General features: G+C 35.6%; 1 protein-coding gene across 1 annotated transcript; it reads left to right on the top strand.

Annotated features, from left to right (window-relative positions):
* Positions 1-20695: 20695 nt before the first annotated feature.
* LOC141493887 (small ribosomal subunit protein eS4-like) lies at positions 20696-21439 on the top strand. Its single transcript, XM_074195163.1, has one exon. The coding sequence runs from the start codon at positions 20696-20698 to the stop codon at positions 21437-21439; it is 744 nt and encodes a 247-aa protein (XP_074051264.1).
* The last annotated feature ends 2757 nt before the right edge of the window (positions 21440-24196 follow it).

Here is a 24196-nt window from a genome sequence, read left to right as displayed (position 1 = left end):
GAAAAATTAAGTTTTGAGGAAAGAGTATTCTGAAACAGAATACTAGAAATGGAATAAGTATTCTGAAAAATAGTTTCTCTAGAGGATAAACTGAAGAAATAAATACATAAGGAAAAGAGATACTAACAGGGGAAGGGGTGGGGGAAGAGAAGGGAAGGAAAATTCAAAGTCATCAATGATTTTGCAATTTTGCCTAGTCCTGGCTCCTATCGCCTAGTTCACTATCCTGGCTCCTATCACCTCTTTCACTGTACCTTCTTCAAGAAGTCCAGAATTGTGTGAACAGTCATAGAAGTAATGAACGTGTACATCATCTATGGATTTTCTGTCTCTGTGTGTGTGTGTGTGTGTGTGTGTGTGTGTGTGTATCTCACCCCAACTCTCTTCACACCCCCCCCACATTCCTAAACAAAGACTTAAAGGGATTACCTTTTGTTTTCATATATATATGGTGTGTAACTAGCCTCGAAATGAATTCAAAAATGATGGAAATGCATTTTATATTCCTGCTCTCTTTCTTCAAACTCAGAGATTGTTTCACTTTGCAAGCTATAGAAAACCATTTACAAAAGCAAATTAGACTCTAGCTTACCAGCAGGTGGCATTTCATGCCTTAATTTAATGGTACTTCATCAACACAGATATTCTGGGCTCACTGATTAGCACTCTATATTCGCAAAGTACTTTACAGTAATTTTTCATTATCTCTACTGCTTATATCATGTGGAAACCTGTGAGGTGGCTAATGCATGAATGAGGAGTTTTAAACATCAGTCAGAAAATCACAAGGGCTAGATGCTGAAGAATCACAGTGAACTTTTTGACATCCATTATGCAGAAAAGATTAAAAAATACCATGGTTTTGATATTCAAAGGGCTATAAAAGAAGCAGGATTCCTTATGATCCCATAACTGATTTAAAAGAAGAAGGTTGTAAGGGACTAGGATGACTATCTAGTCCCACCCATACCCTCTAAAACAACATGATGGACAAGTGGTTTTCCAACCTCTACTTGAAAAATTCCAAGGGAAGATGTGGAAAAACTGGAACATTAATGCACTATTGATGGAGTTGTAATCTGATCTGATCATCCTGGAGAGCAATAAAACTAGGCATACCCCTTTGATCTAGCAGTGCCACTGGCAGGTTTGTAACCCAGGGAGCTCATGGAAAGGGAAAAAAGACCCCCCCCCATAAAAGAATATTCATAGTAGCTCTTTTTGTAGTAGCAAGGAACTGGAATTTGAGGGGATGCCCATCAATTAGGGAATGGTCAAACAAAAGTTGTCATATATAGGATTTAATGGAATATTATTGTTCTATAAGAAATGATCAGCAAGTGAATTTTAGGAAAAAAACTTGGAAAGGCATGAACTGATGCTGAATGAGATGAAGGAAACCTGGAGAACATCGTATACCTCAACAGCAACTTTGTGTGATAATCAATTCTGATAGACTTAGCTCTTGTCAGCAATACAGCAAAGTCAGTTCTAAAAGACTTGTGATGGAAAATGCCATCCACATCCAGAAAAAGAATATGGAATCTGAATCAAAGCATCCTATTTTTATCCTTTTAAATGTGATTTCTGTTTTTTCCTTCTTGTGGTTTTTCCCCTTTTTTGTTCTGATTCTCCTTTTACAATATGAATATTATGAAAATATGTATATCATGATTGTAAATGTATAACCTATATAAGATTACTTACTATTCTAGGGTGGGGGGGAGAAAGGGTGGGAGGGAGAAAATTTTACCAAAATGTATGTTGAAAGTTATCTTCACTTACAATTGGAAAAATAAATAATGATTTTAAAGAAGAAAAAAAGAAAACTTTCAAGGAGAGGAAAACCATTATTTCCAATGGCATCCCATTCCACTCAGGATAATTCAAATTTTTATGATGATTTTCTGTACATAAAATTACATCTGTTTCCTTAAAAATTCTACCTATTGCTCCTGGTTCTGCTCTCTAAAGTCAGCTCTGGTAAGTATGATGCCTTTTCCACTTGAAAACCCTTATAACTACTTAAAAGTAGTGATATTTACCCAATAAGTCTTCTTATCCAAGCTGAAACACTCCAGGTTCCTTCAGTCTTCCATATAGAGCATGTACTCAGTCCCATTCACAACATTTCCATTCTTCCTTAAATATTCTCCAATTTATCAATGTCCTTCTTAAGCTTTGGCACCTCAAATTAATGTACTTCAAAGCAGGTCTTCGTAGATATGAATAGAAGGCTCCAAACAGGCCTTGAGGGTCAGGCTCTGACTTTTGCCATATTTTGCATTCCAGTGTCTTAGTATAATGTCTAACAACACAGATGATACTTAATAAATGTTGATTGATTGACTGATTGATTGATTAATTGAGATGTAACTTGACTAGCAGAGTATAGAGAGATTATGGTTTCCTTCATTCCTATAAGCTATGCATTCCTTAATGCAAACCAAGATTACATCTATTTTTCTGGCTGCCATGTTAACTAATGTATTTGCAATACATTAACCCCCCCCCCAGATATTTTAAATCAAATTCTTAACAGACCATGACTGCTTCATCTTCTATTATGAAGAAAAAAGGAAAATGTAAGTCCTTACACATCTATCTATCTATCTATCTATCTATCTATCTATCTATCTATCTAGATACATATATTAAATTTCTTATGTAGAAACAGTCATTTCATAGTTGCTAGAAAATCTGTCCTCAGTTTCAGGAAGATCTGGGTCCAAGTTCCATCTCTGATGTGTAAAGGTTATCTAATACTTGGTGCATAACTTAACCCCTAAGTGCTCTGGGTAGCTTTCTAAGACTTGATTGCAGAGAGAATCAACCATCATGAATGCTGAAGATTTCTTTATCTCAGAGATCCTCACATCAGTGAAATCACAGGTCCAGTATCATGAATTTCATTTGATTTTTTAAAATGCTTCATTGATCTTCTTTCTGTCTTTAGATCACTTGTCTTTTTTTCAGTGACTTTTATTTGGTTTTCCCCTGAAAATCCTCCCCTGGAAAAAAATACTGAAGAGCGAAAGAAGCACATTGGCTGCATCTGTACATGCTATTGTTGCTGTTGTTGTTGTTTAATCATTTGACAGGCATATGTAACTCTTTCTGGCCCCTAGTGGGTTTTTTGGGCAAAGATACTGGAGTAATTTGTCATTTCCTTCTGCTCATTTTACAGATGAGGAAACTGAGACAGAGGGTTAAGTGACCTGCCCAGGATTATACAGCTAGCACGTGTCTGAGGCCAGATTTGAATTCAGAAAGATGAGTCTTCCTGACTCAAAATCCAGCACTCTGTACCATCCAGTTGTCCTATTTCTACAAATGCCTACCTCAATATGCAGTTACAATCTATCACCTTTCTGTTAAAAGTCATGAGGCCAGTCTCACTATTATTAGTTCCCTGAAGTCATACTTAGAAACAATATTGTTCTCCATTCTAAAGTCTTTTGGTTTTGCTTTCCTTTAAGCTATTGATTTTAGGGTTAAAAATTACTCTGGTTCTGTTCATTCTACATGAGTTTATACAAGTTCTTATAAGGTTTTTTTCTGAATTCTTAATACTCAACATATCTTATAGTACAATGATATTCCATTATATTCATATACCATAATTTGTTCAATCATTCTCCATCAATGGGTACTTACTTTCTAATTATTTGCTAATTTAATGCATGCTAGAAGCAGTTAGGTGGCTCAGTGGATGGAGAACCTAATGTCAGGAAGACTCATGCTGTAACTTTGCCAAAAAAACCCCAAACGGGGTCAAGAGAAAAGTCCAACATGACTGAAATAACTGTATAACAATATACATGCTACTACAAATTTTTTATATGTATAGTACTTTTCTGTCTATCTTTGACCTACTTGGAGTATATATCTGGTTCGTTTATGATTATATTAAATTCACGGCAAATGCAAAGTACTGCACTGGAGAAATCAGACTATTTCACAGATTCTCCCCAAATTCCAAAACCTGTCTTCCAAATTTGTATTCATTATTCTGATAGTAGACATAAGGAATTACAATCTTTAGATGTAAACTTAGAAAAGACTTTGGAAGCTATCTAGTCTAACTCCCCCTAATTTTTCAGGGGAGGAAATTGAAGCCCATAGAGGTTAAGTGACTTGACTACAGCATATATATCATACTCATTACAGGTCAGATTTGAACCAGGACCTCTGACTCCAAATCTGGTGCTGTTTCCAGTCCAAAATATCTAAACATAAAGCAAAGTGTTATTATTACTGGATATTTAATGGAATTTCTCTTTAATTTAATTTCATCAAAGGGATGAAACGTCCAAAATAACTTGATTTCCAAAGTTCTTTTAGGGTTTTTTTTTTTAATTTTTAAAAAAGGAACACATAGAATCCCTAGTAAAGATCTTTTCAAATTTCATTTTGCTCTTAAAAAAGCGTACAGTCTGTTGAAAAAAGCAGCACTTACAAATAAAAGCAAGTGCAAAATATATTTAAAGTAAAAACAAAGTAAAGGAGATTAACATTTATTTTGCTAGGTTATGGTTAGGATCAAAATTAGATAACATAATTTGGGGAATTGGTGACACAATGGCTAAAGTGCCAGGCCTAGAGTCAGGAAGACTCTTCTTCCTGCGTTCAAATCTGACCTCAGATACTTATTATATATGTGACACTGGACAAGTCACTTAACCCTGGTTGCCTTAATTTTCTCATCTATAAATGAGTTGGAGAAGGAAATAGCAAACCCCTCCAATATCTTGCCAAAAAAAACCCTCCAAATGGGGTCTTAAAAAGTAAAAAGTAACTGATGAACCTGAATAACAGCAATTTAGGAGGAATGTTTTACATGCTTAATTCACATAATCCTCCAAACAATCTATCATTCTGAAGCAAAGAATACCCCAAAATCAAGTGTACATTATCATTCTCCTTTTAGTATTATTATCTTCATTTTTATAGATCAGGAAATTGAGGTTCAAAGAGCTTTTTCTTTTGCTTTATTTCTCTTTACTATTACCACAGTTTCCTCCAAGAACTACAAAGTACAGTTCATATCTAGAACACCAAAGATAAGGTAGAAGTGACCTACATTTTTTTTATAAAGTCCCTAAGCCTCAAAGAAAGCACTGAAGGTAAAACTGTTTATCAGGGAGAGCACCATTTTTATTCCACTATCCAGACAGAAACAAAAATAACTCACATTGGTCTGTAAACGATCAATGTAACTAGATGGTGCAGTGGATAGAACACTGACATTGGATTCAGGAGGACAGGAATTCAAATCCAGCTTCTGACATTAGTTGTGTGACAACTTGGACAAGTTAACCTTGATTGCCCCACATCCAGGGTCATCTCCAGTCATCCTGATTCATATCTGGCCACTGGATCCAGGAGAAAGTGAGGCTGGTGATCTAGCACAGCGCCCCTTCCCTCAAATCCAATTCATGTACTTGTCATGATGTCATCACCTTCTTCGAAAATGAAAAACAAAAAAACATTAATTAACAATTTTCTTATCTTTCTTGTAAGTACATCTTCATTACCTCCCTTCTCCATCTCACTCTGCAAACTTTTCTCTAAATGAAAATTAATTTGGGGTTATTAGAAAAGCAATCTCCTAACTTCTGGATAAGTCCCACCTATGTCCCAAGCTATCCACTCTAGTTCACATAACATTTTTAGAGTATGGATATCCAACAAGAAGGAAACAATGTTCTCTTGATAATGTTGTGGGGTATGAAAGAAAATTCCAAGGAACAGTCACTAAATCAACACATTTTTTTTTACTTGCAAGCAAGAGAAATGCACAGAAATTGTATGAGTACAATCAGGCCAGTCTTACTAAAATTAGGCTACTTTTATATGGGAAAATCATGCCATTAAAAGAAATGCTCAATCTGTTCTGATTAACTACTATTTTTGTGATTGCAATACATTTTGACTGCCAGGCTCCAGAAGTGTTCAGGATTGCAATGCTTCAGAATAGCATATAAGTTAAAGGAAGTTTCTGTAGATATACAATGTTTTACATTGTTCATATTCAGCAAACTATAGCAATACTATTTCTTAAATCCAAGACAAAGTTATTTGGGTTCACTTATGAACTAAAATACAAATCCCCTTCCCACATAACCAGTATCATTCAAATAGCATACTAGTTAGGAAAGTCTTTGCTTGTCAGTATCATGACTCAGTCCTTTATTGTTTCTCTCATTTTGGAGACCAAATGCTCAATCCTTGTTCTAGAAAGTTTTGAACCTCTCCAAAAATCTGGAGGTCAGGAACTTCCATCATCAAGTCATATGGTTCCCCTGTCCACAGTTGCCATCTCTCTACTGGAAATTAAACCATTGCATCTCTGCTGCTAGGTTCAAGATCTCTCTCTCTCTCTCTCTCTCTCTCTCTCTCTCTCTCTCTCTCTCTCTCTCTCTCTCTCTCTCTCTCTCTCTCTCTTCCTCCATCCCTCTCTCTTTCCCTCTCGCTCCCTACCTCTCCCTCTCCCTCACCTTCACACACACACACACACACACACACACACACACACAGCAGATAAATTTAAAGCATATTAAATTACTATGTTCCTGTGTTCCAAGTCTGTCATCACTGGTTTCTGGAGTGGGGGGAGAGGGAGAGGGAGAGGCTGAACTTAACAAAGGTCCCCAACCCCACCCTCAGGTCTCCAGTTTCTGGCTCAAATTCAGCTATCTCTCTCTCTGAGAAAAAATATATTTCTGTCAACTCTTTTAAGACTCCAACTCAAAAAGGATGACTCAAAGTCACAAAGCCTAAACTGACCAATTTACCCCCCAATTCCTGAGACTTCAGGAAATGTCCTCAATCCTGTCAACAAAGTCTCCCCAAGGTGGGGGGTGTTCCAAAGGCTCATCTCCCATTGAATTCATCAGGCTGATCAGGGTCCCCAGATTAGCACCCTACCATCCAAATAAGAAAACTAAGAGATTAAGCAAAACTCAGAGTCACAGAATCAGTATTAGAGCCAAACTGTCAAACTACAAATTCAGTAAGTATTCTTTCCACTGCCCATGGGCAATAACTTGGTGAAGATAATATAAATGCTTTACAGCTTAGAAAGTACTGTACAGATATTATCTCATTTGATCAATGGGAAATGTTATGGGCAAATTTTTATGTATAAGATCTTTAGGCTTTTTTCCTTTTCATTTTTTTTTAAGTACCAGCTAGAGAGTGAGGAGGAAGAAAGGAGGAAAGAAAAAAAAGAATACTTTCTCTTTCATGGGCTGCTTCTTTGTGTCCCATGAGATTTATGATACCCTGAGTTCTGCCAGCTTAGGTAAATCTGAATATCGGCAAATGAATGTTTTTGTTGTATCATCTCTGTCATTATACTTTTCATGTTCTTTTCTTTTACAACAGTCCAGGCAGGTAGGTGGTACAAGGAGTAGCTTAAAGCTGAAGGGTCCAGTGGTCCAACCATAAGCCCAATACAGAAATCTCTTCTATGACAAATCTTTGCTTGAAAATAATCAGTACCAGGGAGTTTAGTATTTTAAAAACCACTCTTCTGTTATTTGGACAGCTCTAATTATTAGACAATTCTATATACTGACATGAAATCTGCTTTTTTCAATTCCAGTGGGTATTGGATCTAGTTCTGACCTCTGAAGTCAAACAAAATTGACTTAATTCCTCTTCTGTGTGATAGCCCTAACAATATTTGAAGATAGAACACATGTTCCCATTTAGTCTTTTTGTGTTCAAGCTGAACTTTCCCAGTTAGGAAATAATTCACTTAAATACATTCATTTATTCTGATATCACTCCCCTCCTTTTCCTTCTTCTAACCCACCTCCCCACCCCATTGCCACCCTCCCAAGAAGATCAGGGAGAAAGGGGGCACATTGGAGGACAAGAGCTTTTTCCTTAAATCACATATAGGCTAAATCAAAAGACTTGGTCATTCTAGTTTATCATTTAGTAGATATATAACCTTAGACAAATCAGTTAACTTCTCCAGTCATCAGGTCCTTCATCTCTGAAACAGAGGTAATAAGACTGGACTATTTACTTCAAAAGAAGATTGTGGGGGCAGCTAGGTGGCACAGTGGATACTGCACCAGGCCTGAAGTCAGGAATAACTAAGTTCAAATCCAGCCTCAGACACTTAATAATTACCTAGCTGTGTGGCCTTGGGCAAGCCACTTAACCCCATTGCCTTGCAAAAACTAAAAAAAAAAAAAGATTGTGAGGAAAGTACACTGAAAACTATAAATAGAAAAATAAATGAGAGTTATTGTCAACCATAGCAGCATCTTCCTTTACAAGCTATGAAATCAAACCCAGTCTGAAAGATCAGGCAAAAACTTCTATGACCCCATCCTTTACCATTTCTTCTGAGTGGCTGCTTGGACTCAAATTAAGCAATCCCTAAAGCCCCAATGTCTACCCAAATTGACCCCCATAATTTGGAAACAAGTACACTAATATGGTTATCAGCAATGACTAAAAAATCATCTGACCTCTCTGAACTGCCACTCCAGGGTCTTCAGTGGGGCCTCAAAAGCACTTTCTACTCTGCCAGATTTTAGTTATCTACTCCTTTCATTTCACCAGAGAAGTGTAAAATTTGTAAATAATATAATTACCACTATTTTCATTAGCAGGGTACTATTATATACATCCTTATATAATTAAATGATCATATATAATAGATCTATAAAGTGCATACACATACATATATAATTAGGTAATTATAATATTAATGTCTCTAATAAGCATAGCAAGAACCTTGTTGAATTTATACCATAAGATTATAGGATTTAAAACTGTAAGAGACTTGTAAGGTCATCTAGTCTGACCCTCTCATTTTATAAAGGGGGGAAAAAATGCCCAGAGGAGCAAAATAACTTCATAGATAGAAAATGACTGTGAGGATTCAAACTCAGGACCTCTGGATTTGACTTCAGATTATCAATTTACCATTGTATCTCATCTGCCTCTTTTTCCTTTTTTAATATCTTTTTTCATATAACCTTTTGAAGAACCCAATTGAGAGTGATAAATTAAAAAAAACACTTTTACAAAATCTCATGTTATTGTAAATTGTCTATTTTTCTTTCCCTGTGTCAAAGAACCTTAATCTTCTTGGTTTGGTTTAGATCTTAATTCCTGGGACTTAATGGACCTTTATCTGCCTGGATTTAGAATAGGCATCCCACTGACACTGCACTATTAAGAGTTTTAAATGACCTTTAAGTAGCTAAATTAAATGGCCTTTTGTCCACTCTGATCCTACTTGATTTAAATGATACTTTTGATTCAATTAATCACAGGGTATTATTGCTTCACTAACTGTGCTCATTAAACATTCAAGGTTCTCAGTTCAGGTCTATGATTCTTTTATTTCTGCTCACAACTTCTGTCTAGACAGGTTTAGTATACTATCATTCTAATTCAAAGGACAGCCCAAAGCTAAGCATGGCCTATTATTCTCTATTACTTATTACCACTCAGGGTTCTCCTTCAACCTCTTTCTTCAGTAGAAATTGTTGCTCAAGATATCCAACCTAGAGATCTCCTCCTTGATCAGTCATCAATAGCCCACCTAGGTAACTGAATGTGGTCAAAATAGGAGCTTCACCATTTGGGTTCAAAAACTAGAATTCTAGTCACTTATCTAAGTATTCATTAAACTTATAGAATGATGGGATCATAGTCCTAGAACCAGAAGAAACCTGAGAGTTTATTTAACTCATAAATCTTCCATACATCTTCATGGCATCCATGAACTTGGATAGGAAAATAATTATTTGATTTTTACTAACCCCTAACTGAAATTTAGCATTTCCTTCAATGATTAATTTGGGAAAAAAAACTTTTGAGAAGCTACCCATAGGCTTTGTTACCATATTTCTATGATATACAAAAATGACAAAGGATCTCTAATCTAATCCTACTGTAATATTGCAGGTGGAGAAACTGAGGTCCAGAAAGGTAAAGTGACTTACCCAAGGTCTCACAATAAATGTCAAATCTAGAATTCAAGCTCATGTTGATGCAGAGAATCATGAGAAAACTGAGAAAATAGAAAAATTATAGTCAGAAACAAATTTTGTAACTTTTAATGCTATTAAATCTGGTAGTCTTGTTAAGGGTACAGAAGAATCTTTACTCCTGAGATGTAAATTGACTTCTATTGTTTCATTGTTTAATGTAAAATTTGTATCCTGTCTCCTCATTTAATGTCCAGCTTTCAACCCTCTACTTGGTTTTAATTCATGGGGGAAGAGGGCATGATTTCCTCTTTCATTTGCCCTCAGTGCCCAGATAAGTGGCAAGGTTATAAAACCTAGACTAGCCTCTCTTAATCTCCCTCTCTCTGTCTCAGTCTCTGTCTATCAAGCAACCAAACCTAGCCTTTTGTTATTCATCCTGTCCTAAACTGCTTGTTGACCCTTCCAGAGGAAAAGTTTCTTAACTTGTTTACTTAGCTATATTTCATAATAAAATCCTTTAAAATCCCAAAGGGAGCACTCAAATTCTTTCACTTTTCAGTGGCCTTAGATCTCCTGTCTTCTATCTCTATATCTCAGTGGCAATAAGATTATTAGATACCAAAATCAGATCCCTAGTCCTAGGATCCCTAATCCTTTCTATTTCACTGTCTTCTTTATTCACTTATCTCTATTTTCCCCTAAAGTTTCATCTAGATTTGTCAGGTGCTACTTTAACTTTAGGGCTGAAATTATGTGAATATGCTATGTTCTCTTCTTAACTTCTCTTCCCCTATTACATTTGCCTTAAGAGAAGGGAAAACCTAGGCGTTAAAGTTTTCATATTTGAATCATAAAGGATGAACATTCAAGTAGAAGGGAAAAAATGTAGAGAAAAAATTAAGAAAAAAAAAGATAAGAAACCTGGATTTTTTTTTCTTACCACAGTATTCTTTCAAAAACTCACAAATTTTGACCAACAATCCAAAATTCCTACTGAAATTCTGTCATCATTCACAGGAATTGAAAGAGTCCAGGGACCCTAAGGGTGAGTTACTCCCAACTGTGATGGAACTAACTTTTTAGTAAAAAATTTATATCAGTCATATCTGTTCTTCTATCCAAAGTATCAGCTCATGAGTGCTTAATGTCATCTTCTGGGACCATAATTTGTTTTGTAAGCAATTTACTTCAGAGAGCTATAATTTCATTTGGGAATGATACTCCCTCCAATGAGGCAGATCTGAGTAATTCATGCCTCAGTAGACAGTCCTTGTTAGATCTGTGGATGAAAAATGCATCCAATTTTTTGGTGATGACCTTTTCTCAATTTTCTAAGCTGGTTCTTAAAGACTTATTATCAACCTCTTTGACCCAATTTGAAGCCTTTCCATGTTGATGATCAGTAAAATAGTGTTTATTAAGCACCTACTATCTGTCAGGGACTCCACTAAGCATAGTGTTTTTTTAAAAAAAAAGACAAAAGAAAAGTCCTTGATTTCAAGGAACTCACTGCCTAATGAAGGAAACAACATGCAAACAACTGGGTACAAAGAAGATTCATACAGGAATACAGGCATTAAAGATAATTAACCTAGAGGTGTACTAGCATTGAGAGGCATCTGAAAAGACTTCTTCCAGAAAGTGAGACTTTAACTGAAAATTCAAAAAAGCCAGGAGGCAGAGATATGGAGGCAGATAATCCCAGGCTTGGGGCCAATCATTTTAAAGGCTTGGAGTTGGACGATGGAGGTCTTGTTTGAGGAACATTGAATTTGAATTTTGAGGGACATTGAGTATATGGGGGGGTTCTAAAATGCAAGAAAATTCACAAGATATTAAGGGTCTAGTTTATGGAAAACTTTAAGGGCTTAATAAAGGGTCTTATATTTCACTCTGGAAACAATAGGGAATCACTGGAATTGACTGAATGGAATTCAGGGTGGACATGATCACACTTGCATTTTAGGAAGATTAATTTGATAGCTGAGTGGAAGGTGGATTGGAGTAAGGCAGCCTGGAGGCTGAAAGAACAACTGTCAGGCTATTATAATAGACCAGATGTAAGAAGTGATAAGAACAGACACCATATTGGTGGCAGTGTCAAAATAGAAAAGGAGGATTATGCAAAGATGTTACTCAGGAAGAAACAATGGGACTGAGCAAGAAAGAAGTCACCTCTTCTTATGAGCTTGAGGTAAAGAAGGAAAAAGTAGCAGAGGGTATCTCAGCAAAGTCTGAGGAGGATATTTGTTTTAGTATACCTTACAAAGTTATTTTGAGGGAAGTGCACTACAAACAAAAAATTGGGGAGAAGAGACAGCTTTCAGCAAATAGCTGCCATATTTTTCTCAGTGAAAAATGAGGTAAAATTCTCAATTGAGAATTTGGTAGTGGGGAGGGTCATGAAATTTTTAAGAAAGGATGAAAAGTTTTGGTAAGATCACTCTGGTGAATGGATATGAAAGGACTGCTAGTCACAGTAAGGGTCAAGTTGAAATTATGTGATATAAACTTGGAGTGGACCAATAAATAAACTTTAGTGTTTTTTTTACAACTTTAGTCAGCAGCATGTCAATAGAAGTCAAGATGGAAGAAGAGGGAAAGGAAAAGATTTAGAGCTAAAGCCAGCTTGTTTCTTATGGAGAATTCAGTCCAAAGCACACAGTGGAAGGAATGGACAGCTTTAAAGTAGGAGGGAGGAGAAGTTGGGTAGAAGAGGGTGGGAATAAGGCAATAGTCATTAGGTAGCCAAGAATGGGGATAGGGAGGGAATGACAAGGTGGGAGTATGTTAATCTTTGAAGACTATGTTTAAGTATATTATCATTGACCATAGAGGTTTTGCCTAATAGCAACCAGTACATGACATGCAGTTGGGACAAGCCTAACTACTGAACAGGTTAAATAATCAAAGGAAGAGTCTGAATTCTCTGAAATAGAAATCAAAGCTATCTATAGGCATATGAAAAAAAATGCTCTAAATCATTACTGATTAGAGAAATGCAAATAAAAGCATCTCTGAGGTTCCACCTCACACCTCTCAGATTGGGCCAATATGACAAGAAAGGACGATGATCAATGTTCGAAGGGATATGGGAAATCTGGAACACTTGTTGGTGGAGCTGTGAACTGATCCAGCCTTTCTGGAGAGCAGTTTGAAATTATCCCCAATAAAAATGTGCATGCCCTTTGACCCAACAGTATCACTACTGGGTTTGTATCCTAAAGAGATCATGAAAAAGGAGTAAAAAATACCACATGTATAAAAATATTCATAGCAGCTGTTTTTGTAGTGGCAAAGAATTGGAAATTTAGGGAATACACATCAATTGGGGAAAGGGATAAACAAATTGTGGTATATGGATGTGATGGAACTCTGTATTGTTCTATAAGAAATCATGAGGGTCAGATTTCAGAAAAGCCTGGAAAGATTTGAATGAATTGATGCTGAGTGAGATGAGCAGAACCAAAAGAATATTATACACATTAACAACAGCATGAGGTAACGATCAACCATGATAGACTTGTTCATTTTAGCAAGTAAAAATACAATTTTAAAAGTCTTGTGATGGAAAAATATCATCAATATCCAAAGAAGGAACTGTGGAGTTTAAATGAAGAACAAAGCTTATTACCTTCAATTTTTAAAATTTTCTTATATATTATGCATTATATAATTTTGTTATATCTGGGACCCCTACTACCATAGAGAAGCAGGGACCCTCCTCCCAGTTCCAGGACAGAGGAGAGGGCTTATGGTCATCTACAGATCAAAGCACAAACCAGGAAAGTAGTCAGAGATTCTCAAAAGACTATGGAGAAATTAAGATCCCTATGGGATGTCCCAAAACCTTCAAAGCTTAGGAAGTGTGGTAAATCAGTCATAGACTGAGGAAATGAGTAAACAACAGAAAAAGAAAAAAACCTGACCATAGAAAATTACTTTGGTCCCATGGAGGATGAAAATACACATTCATGACAAAGTCAAAGATAACAAAGTCAAAACTTCTGTATCCAAAGTCTTCAAGAGAAATAAGAAATCACCTCAAGTTATAGAAGAGCTCAAAAAAGACTTTGTAAAGCAAGTAAGGGAAGTAGAGCAAAATTGGGAAGAGAAATGAGAGAAATGCAGGTAAACTATGAAAACCAAGTCAGCAGCTTGGTGAAGGAGATAGAAGAAAATGCTGAAGAAAGTAATATGTTAAAAACCAGTTGAGGTCAAATGGAAAAAGCAACTCAAAAGGCAAATGAGGAGAAGAATGACTTAAAAAGCAGAATTGACCAATTGGAAAAGTAGATTAAAAAAGCTCTCTGAGGAAAATAACTCCTTCAAATGCAGAATGGAGCTAAAGGAAGCAGATGGCTTTGCAAAAAATCAAGAAAAAATAAAACAAATGCAAAAGAATGAAAAACTAGAACAACATGTGAAATATCTCATTGGAAAAACAATGACCTAAAAAACAGATAAAGAAGAAATAATTTTAAAATTATTGGGCTCCCTGAAAGTGCTGACCAGGAAAAGAGCCTGGACTTCATTTGTCAAGAAATAATACAGCAAAATTGATCTGAGAGCTTAGAGGGTAAAATAGAGGGAGAGGATAAAATAGAAATTGAGGGAATCCACTGATCACCTCCTGAAAGAGATGTCAAAAAAAACCCAATTCCTAGGAATATTATAGCTGAATTCCAAAACTCCTAAGTCAAAGAGAAAATACTACCAACTGCCAGAAAGAAACAATTCAACTACCATAGCACTACAGTCAGGATTATACAGGATCTGGCAGCATCTACATTAAGGACTTGGAATATATTCCAGAAGGCAAAAGATGACAATCAAGAATCAACCATCCAGCAAAATTGAACATCCACTTTCAGGGGAAAGATGGCCATTCAATGAAACAGGGGACTTTTAAATTTTCCTGTTGAAATGACCAGAACTGAGCTGAAAGTTTAATCTCCAAATAAAGGACTTAGGTGAAGCCCAGAGAGGGTGGATGGGAAGGACTAATGAGGATCTTAATAATGTTAAACTGCATGTATATCTGCAAGGGAAGAAGATACTAATAACTCATATGAACTTTCTCATTTATAAGAGCAGTTAGAAGAAGCATCTATAGACAAGGCACAGGAGGGAGTTGTATATAATGGTATAATATATTATAAAGATGGAATCAATGACTGATAAAGGAAAGTACTAGGAGAAAGGGAAAGGAGAGATAAAATGGACTAGGATATTCACATAAAAGAGTCAAGAAAAAGCTTTTGCAATGGAGTGAAAGGGGAGAAAGGTAAAGGGGATGAGTGAGCCTTTATTCTCATTGGAAAGGGCTCAGTGAAGAAATAACATACACACTTAATAGGGCATAGAAATCTATCTTACCCTAGAGAAAAATGAGAGGAAAGGGATGGGATAGGGGAATGGGGAGGGGAGGAGAGAGGAGGGAGTAGGTGATAGAAGAGAGGGATGATTGTAGGAGAGGATGATCAGATACAATACACTTTTGAGGAGGGATAGGGTGAAAGGAGAGAGAGAGAATAGAATAAATGGGAGTGGGGAGGAATAGAATGGAGAGAAATACAACTAGTAAAAGCAACTGTGGGAAAAGATATTGAAGCAACTTCTCTGATGGACTTATAATAAAGAAGGCAACTCATCCCAGAGACAAACCTGATGATATCTGAACACAGACTGAAGTACATTTTTTTTCTCACTGCATTTCCCTTGAGGTTTCTCTATCTTTTTTGGGGGGAGGGGGGTTTATGTTTATTTTCAAGATTATTGCAATAATATGAAAATAAATAAACAATCCATAAAAAAGAAAAAAAACAAATGTAAATCCTATATCAATTTACTTTCTGTCCAGGGCAGGATGGAGGGAAGGGAGAGAGGGAGAAAAATTGTAAAACTCAAAGCCTTGCTAAAAAAAATGATTGGTATAAACTGCTATTTTATGTTGTTGGAAATATAAATAAAATATTTATTTTTTAAAAAAGAGAGCCTGCAGTTTGGGCCAATGGCTGCTCCTGGAGACCAGACAGTCTCCAAAGTCGTCCAAAGTGCTTGGAATGCCTAAAGGTGAACATAATCCTATGTTGTTTCGGTAAAATTTTACAGATAGTCTAGACTTAGTTTTCCAAGAGCAGTCTTCAAGAATAGAGTATCTTCTGCAAATCTTTATGAATCATAGAAACTGAATGAAGGATAAGTATTCCTATCCCAAATTTAAAATACTTCCAGTCATAATCATATTTCTATTTCCTAGAGCTCTGGGGTAAGTTACAATCAAAATTACAGCATCACAGAAGGTGATTATTGTCTGAGTTGGACTGGAGGATGCTATTGGGCAGAAGTACATTTTTAAAAAGGTAACCATTTTTATTTTTCATTTGTTTCAGTACACCTCATAAAGTTGTTTTAAAGGAGATGCTCTACAAACAAAATGATATGTAAATGTGAATTATGTAACCTATGAAGAATTTCATAAATTTAAGTTATTATTTGTAAACTATGTTATGGACATGCAAAGGAATATTATTACTATGATAGAGAGTCCAGGTCTCCTCCTTTAGGCATTTTCCATCTGCCATTACTCTGTCACTAGATGAATGTATCCATTTTCTTTGAAACAGTCACAATATAGTCACATGGAGTCACAGTTTACCGGTCACAACAACCTTCCAAAATCTCTTAACATAGAAGAGAAGAATTTTCCCTTCATTGAACTTTGTTGTCATTCAACCATACCTGATTCTTCTTGACCCCATTTCAGGTTTTCTTGATAAAGATAATGGAGTACTTTGCCATTTCCTTTTACAGACTAGGAAAATGAAACAGAGTGAAGTGACTTGCCCAGGTTCACAAAGCTAAGAAGTGAATTAGGTCAGATTGGAACTCAGAAAGATGTGCCTCCTTGACTAGTTCCCTTACCCTATCTATTTCATTTCCCACCATTGAACTTTTAAGTGTCTCCTAACTCACTTATCAAATATTGTTAGTATTTGTGTGTGCAGGTACTTAGATCCCATTTACTAAAGTGTAAATATCTGGAAAGCAAAGAGACATATTTATTCATCTTTCTATCTTTCATAGGACCTAGCAAAGGTGCTAGGTAAATATTTGTTGAATGAACAAATTTTCCCAGACTCATTATACAGTATTCTCCACATCCTCTGCTATCCAGTAAAATTGGTCTTCTCACTGATTCTCACACTCCATCTCCCACTTGTGAACCTTATCCAAGCTGTACTATATACATGAAAATTATTGCCTGCCTCATGTCAGATACTTAGAATTCCTTCAAAGCTCAGCTAAAGTATTACATCTATATGAGCTCTTTTGTAATAGTCCTAGATACTGATGTCTCCTTTTGAAATTACTTTGATTTTATTTTATTTCTCCAAATGGAGTGTAAGCCTCTTGAGAACAGGAACTGTTTCATTTTTATCTTTTTATGAGAAGCACCCAATCCACAGTCTGGAATATGATAGATAGTTAATAAATACCTGGTGATTGCTTGATTGATATGATCATCTCAGTTCAGAAACTGCTGTCAGTTAGAGGCAAAAGAAGGAAAGACAAGATTAAAGGAGGCAGCTAAGAATTGAGTTTAGTTGCATGAAGGAATAAGCTGGGATATAAATTGTATAGGGTTTTAAATATTAGGACAAGTGACAAGAGTTTTATCTTATAAAGAAAAGGGAATCACTGCAATTTCTTAAATATATGAGTGACTTGCTTGGACCCATGCATTGGAAATTCATTTCGCAGTTTGGGGATGAGGAAAGTAGGCAGGTGAGATGATGATAACAGTGCAGGTAAGAAATTCTGAAATCTAACTCAGAGTAGCAGTAGTTAATAGAGAGAAAGAGATGAATGTGAAGTATAAAAGACCCCCAAACATACAGGAGAAAGAATAAGGGGTGAAAGAAAACAAGGTGGGCAATCAGATCTGATTAGATTATTGGATTGTTTTGTGAACCAGAAATTCTCTCTCTCTCTCTCTCTCTCTCTCTCTCTCTCTCTCTCTCTCTCTCTCTCTCTCTCTCCCCAACTACTCTGTGCTAACAGAGAATTTAAATTTATTTATTTTCATCCATTTGTACATGCATATTTCCAAGTTACAAAATTGTCCTCCACCCGGACTTCTCACGTGTCTCCCCTCAGCAGGGAACAGTCAGGTTAGCATTTTACATACATATTTTGTTAAACATGTTTACAAATTACTAATTTTTGGCATGAAGAATTAGGATTAAGGGAATGAGATACATTAGAGATAATTTTTACAAAGTGTTCATCCGATTCACAAAGGTTGTATGTGTGTGGGTGTATGGGTATGTTTTGTTTTAGTTTTCTTCCTCTGTTTGGGGATAATATAGTCCATAACCAGTCAAATACACTTATCCTAGTTCTCTGGACTGCCAAGAGGAGATGCTTCCATCAAGGTTGTTCGTTTCATAATGTTGTGGTTGATTTGTACATTGTTCTCTTGGTTCTGTTCCCTTTGCCCAGCATAAGATCCCATAAAACATTACATGATTCTTAAGAGTCCAACTCTTTGTGGTTTCTTATAGAACAATAATATTCCAAAGTATTCATGTACCATAACTTGTTAAGCCATTCCCCAATTGATGGACATCCCCTCAATTTCTAATTCCTTGCCACTGAAAAAAGAAATACTATAAATATTTTGGAAGAAGTAGGACTTTTCCCATTCTTATAATTTCTTCTGCATATAGACCTAGAATTGGAATTGCTGGGTCAAAGGGTATGAACAGTTTTATTGCTCTTTCAACATAGTTCCATATTGCTCTCTGGAAAGGCTGGATCCATTCACAACTCCACCAGCAATGCATCAATATCCCAGTCTTCCCACAACCTCTCCAACATTGATCATCTTACCTTTTTCTCATCTTGACCAATCTAATAGGTGTGAGATGATACCTCAATGTTGTTTTAATTTGCATTTCTCTAATCCATAGTAATTTGGAGCATTTTTTCATATGATTATATATAGCTTTAATTTCATCATTTGAAAACTGTTCATATCCTTTGACTATTTATCAATTAGGAAATGATTTCTGATCTTATAAATTTGATTCAATTCTCTGTATATTTTAAAAACGAGACCTTTATCAGAACTGCTAGTTGTGAAGATTGTTTCCCAACTTTCTGCTTCCCTTCTAATCTTGGCAGCATTGATTTTATTAGTGCAAAAGCTTTTTAATTTAATATAGTCAAAATGAAACATTTTGTAGTTTATAATGTATCTAATTCTTGTTTGGTCTAAATTTATCCCTTTTCCATAGATCAGATAGATAGAGTATTTATTTGTTGGCCTATTAATTTATCTATGGTATCATTCTTTATGTCTAAATCCTGTACCCATTTTGACCTTTTTTGGGGGGATAGGGTATGAGATATTGATCTATGCCCAGTTTTTGTCAACAATTTTTGGCAAATAGTGAGTTCTTATCCCAGAAACTGATGTTTTTGGATTTGTCAAATAGTAGATTGCTGTAGCCATTTACTCCAGTTTCTTTTGAACTTATGCCAATGCACTGATCCATTACACTATTTCTTAACCAGTACCAGGCATTTTGATTACTGCTGCTTCATAGTATAGTTTTAGATCTGGTAGACCTAAGCCACCCTCCTTTGCCTTTTATTCCCCTCAGTTCCCCTGCTAATATTGCCCTTTTGTTGCTCCAAATTAATTTTGTTACTATTTTTTCTAGCTCAGTAAAAAAGTTATTTGGTAGTTGATTGGTATGGCACTGAATAAGTAATTTAATTTCAGTAAATTGTCATTTTTATTATATTAGCTTGACCTAACCAGAAGCATTTGACATTTTTCCAGTTGTTTAGATCTGATTTTATTTGGGTGAGGAGTGTTTTATAATTGTGTTCATATCATACAGTTTCTGGGTTTGTCTTAGGAGGTAGATTCCCAAGTATTTAATGGTGTCTACAAATAATTTAAATGGAATTTCTCTTTCTATCTCTTGCTCTTGGGCTTTGCTGTTAATATATAGAAATGCTGATTATTTATGTGGGTTTATTTTATATCCTGGTACTTTGCTGAATTTGTTAATTGTTTCAAGGAATTTCTGGGGTTCTCTAGGCATACTATCACATCATCTTCAAAGAGTGAAAGTTTTTCTTCCTCATTGCCATGCTACAGCTAGCATTTCTAATACTATAGTGAATAGTAAAGATGAAAATGGTCATCCTTGTTTTACCCCTGATTTTATTAGAAATGCTCCAAGTTTCTCCTCATTAAATATAATATTTGTTGAGGGTTTTAGATACTACTTATTATTTTAAGGAAAAATTCATTTATTCCTAAACATTTTAGTGTTTTTAATAGGAATGGATATTGTAGTTTATCAAAGGCTTTTTCAGCATCGATTGAGATAATCTTATGATTTCTGTTTTTTATGCTTTTGATATGTTTAATTATATTGAGTATTTTACTAATGTTGAACCATCCCTGCCTGCCTTGTATAAATCCAACCTGATCATGGTGTATTATCTTGGTAATGATTTGCTGTAGTCTCATTGGTAAAATTTTATTTAAGCTCTTGCCGTGTGGCCCTGGGACCGGCTTCTGGAGAAGGTGCCGAGGCCCAGAGGGTTAAAGTGACGTGGCCAAACACAGCCATTAAGTAGTCCCTGACCCTGCCTGCAGTCGAGTAAACTTCCTGCTTTATCCCAGATTTAGTGTAGCCATGGCTCATGGTCCCAAGAAACATCTGAAACGTGTAGCAGCTCCAAAGCACTGGAGCATGGATAAGTTAACAGGAGTTTTTGCTCCAAGACCATCTACAGGTCCCCACAAGTTGAGAGAATGTCTCCCCCTCATCATCTTCCTGAGAAACAGGCTCAAGTATGCCCTTATTGGAAATGAAGTAAAGAAGATCTGCATGCAGCAATTCATCAAGATTGATGGCAAGGTCCTCACTGTTATCACATATCCTGCTGGCTTTATGGATGTCATTAGCATTGAGAAGACAGGGGAACATTTCCGTTTGGTATGTGACACAAAGGGACGCTTTGCTGCTCATCATATCACAGCTGAGGAGGCTAAATATAAGTTATGCAAAGTGAGAAAAATCTTTGTGGGTACAAAGGGTATTCCCCATCTGGTGACCCATGATGCCCGTACTATCCGTTATCCAGATACCCTCATCAAAGTGAATGATACAGTTCAAATTGATTTAGAAGCTGGCAAAATCACTGATTTCATTAAGTTTGATACTGGAAACCTATGTATGGTGACCAGTGGAGCCAACTTGGGTCGAATTGGTGAGATTACAAATAGGGAGAAATATCCTGGCTCTTTTGATGTTGTTCATGTAAAAGATGCCAATGGCAATAGTTTTGCCACTAGACTTTCAAACATTTTTGTTATTGGCAAAGGTAATAAGGATCTCTCTTCCCAGAGGAAAGGTTATCCGTCTTACAATTGCTGAGGAGAAAGATAAGAGATTGGCAGCTAAGCAGAGCAGTGGCTAAATGATTGTAAATCGTGAGAGAATTTGTAGGTTTTCAATCAAATTAAGATTTTTAAATTCAGTTTTTAAAATGATTATCCTACAAATACACAAATTACACCAAAAAAATAAGAATCTTAAACAGCTCATTTTTATAAAGCAGTATTGAACAAGCCATAATGCTTTTCTCTTCTTTCCTTGATTAGAGTACTTTGTGTATGACTGTTGCATAAAATGGCATGGAAGATGTACCTCTATTGGTTTTGATTAACTTGTTACATGGGAAGTCTCACTGTGATTAGAGGATGGGGAGAGGAATATTGCAAAATAGCTGATGTTAAAACAAAAGATATTAATAAAACTTAAAGAAAAAAATTTTATTTAAGATTTTTACATCAATATTGATTAGGGAGATTGGTCTATAATTTTCTGTGTCTGTTTTGGTTCTTCCTGGTTTAGTTATCCAGTACCATGTTGATGTCATAAAAGGAGTTTGGCAGAATTTCTTCCTCTCCTATTTTTTTAAATAGTTTAGGTAGAATAGGAATTAATTGTTCCTTAAATGTATGGTAGAATTCACTTGTAAATCTGTCTGGACCTGGAGACTTTTGCTTAGGGAGTTTATTGATGGTTGCTTCAATTTCTTTTTTCTGAAATGTAGTTATTTAAATAATTTATTTCCCCTTCTGTTAATCTGGGCAGTTTGTATTTTTGTAAATAATCATCCATGTCTATCAAGTTATCCAATTTATTGGCATATGGTTCAGTAAAGTAGCTCTGAATTATCTCTTTAATTTCCTCTTCATTGGTGCTTAGTTTACCCTTTTCATTTCTGATACTGATAATTCAGTTATCTTCTTTCTTTTTTTAAATCAGATTAATGAAAGTCTATTTTATTGACTTTTTCATAAAACTAACTCTTAGTTTTATTTATGAGATCAATGGCTTTCTTTGCTTTCAGTTTTATTACTCTTTCCCATGATTTTCAGAATTTCTATTTTTGCATTTAATTGGGGATTTTTAATTTGTTTTTTCTGGCTTTTTTAGTTGCATACCCAATTCACTGATCTCCTCTTTCTCTATTTTATTCATATAGGCATTTAGAGATATAAAGTTTCCCCTTAAAACTGTCTTGGCTAAATCCCGTAAGTTTTCGTATGATGTCTCATTACCACTTTCTTGGATATAATTATTGATTATTTCTATTATTTGCTATTTAATCCATCCATTATTTAAAATAAAAGTTATTTAATTTCCAATTAATTTTTGGTTTATCTTTCCCTGACCCTTTATTACATGTAATTTACATTGCATCATGGTCTGAGAAGTGTGCATTTATTATATCTACCTTTCTGCATTTGATTATAAGGTTTTTGTGCCCAAATACATGGTCAGTTTGGTGAAGGTGCCATGTACTTCTGAGAAAAATGTGTATTCTTTTCTATTCCCCACTAAGTTTTTTCCCAGAGGTCTATCATATGTAAGTTTTCTAAGATTTCATTCACCTTCTTGACTAGCTTCTTGTTAAATTTTTTTTGTTAATTTTTTCTCATTATTAAAGTTTTGCTGTCTATGTCTCCTTGTAATTCACTTAGCTTTTCCTCTAGGAATTCAGATGCTATACCATTAGGTGCATACATGTTTAGTAATGATATAGCTTCATTACCAGTGGTGCCTTTTAAGAAGATGTTCTTGGGGTGGCTAGGTGGCACAGTGGATAGAACACCAGCCCTGGAGTCAGGAGTACCTGAGTTCAAATCCAGCCTCAGACACTTAATAATTACCTAGCTGTGTGGCCTTGGACAAGCCACTTAACCCCATTGCCTTGCAAAAAGTAAAAAAAAAAAAAAAAAAAGATATTCTTCCTTATCACTTTTAATGAGATTGATTCTTGCTTTTAATTTATCTGAGATTAGGATCACTACCTCAGATTTTTTTTTTACTTCAGCTGAGGCATAATATATTTTGCTCCAAGCTTTTACCTTTACCCTCTGTGTATCTCTCTGCTTCAAATGGTTTCTTGTAAACCTAGGATTCTGGTTTTTAATCCATTCTACTATCTGTTTCCATTTTATGGGACAATTCATCTCATTCACATTTACACTTAAGATTACTAATTTTGTATTATCCTGCTATCTTTCTCCATTTATATTTATTTCTTTCCTTTTCTCTTATTCTTCCTCACTAAAATTTTACTACCTTTCCCCTTTGACTTTTCTTTTAAAATTTAATTTTCAGTTTATTTTTCACTTATACTTCTCTTCCCTTTTATTAGTCCCTTCTTTCCTTATCTTTCCCTTTCCCAGTCCCCTCTTCCCTTTGGATTAAGGTAGATTTTTAAAACCAAGTGGGAATGTATCTTATTCCTTCACTGGACTAAATCTATTGAATAGAATTTACTCAGCATTCATATTCTCCCTTTCCCTCTAAAATTATAAATCTTTGTGCCTCTTTCCTTTGTGTTATTTATTGCTCTAATACTATTAGTCAGGTGTCATCATTCACAGTTTGATTATTTGATTGCTTGGTAAGGAGTCAAGATGGTGGCAGGAAAGCAGGAATTCCCAGAAACTTGTTCCCCAAAAAACTCCAAAAACCATCAAATTATGACTGTAGCCAAAATTTAAAGGAGAGGAACCCACAGAAAGACTGTGATAAAATTTCCTGTTTCACTGGGACTGGGGGTTGGAAAAGCCAACTGTAAGCACAGACATAGCTGCAGCCACAGCGCAGCTG

The sequence above is a fragment of the Macrotis lagotis genome, chromosome 7 (genome assembly GCF_037893015.1).
Source record: "Macrotis lagotis isolate mMagLag1 chromosome 7, bilby.v1.9.chrom.fasta, whole genome shotgun sequence".
Classification (NCBI taxonomy): Eukaryota; Metazoa; Chordata; class Mammalia; order Peramelemorphia; family Peramelidae; genus Macrotis; species Macrotis lagotis.
This window is presented reverse-complemented; position numbering and strand designations above follow the sequence as displayed.

Excerpts from the sequence above, each read along its gene's own strand:
- LOC141493887 (XM_074195163.1), top strand. The coding sequence starts at position 20,696 with ATGGCTCATGGTCCCAAGAAACATCTGAAACGTGTAGCAGCTCCAAAG.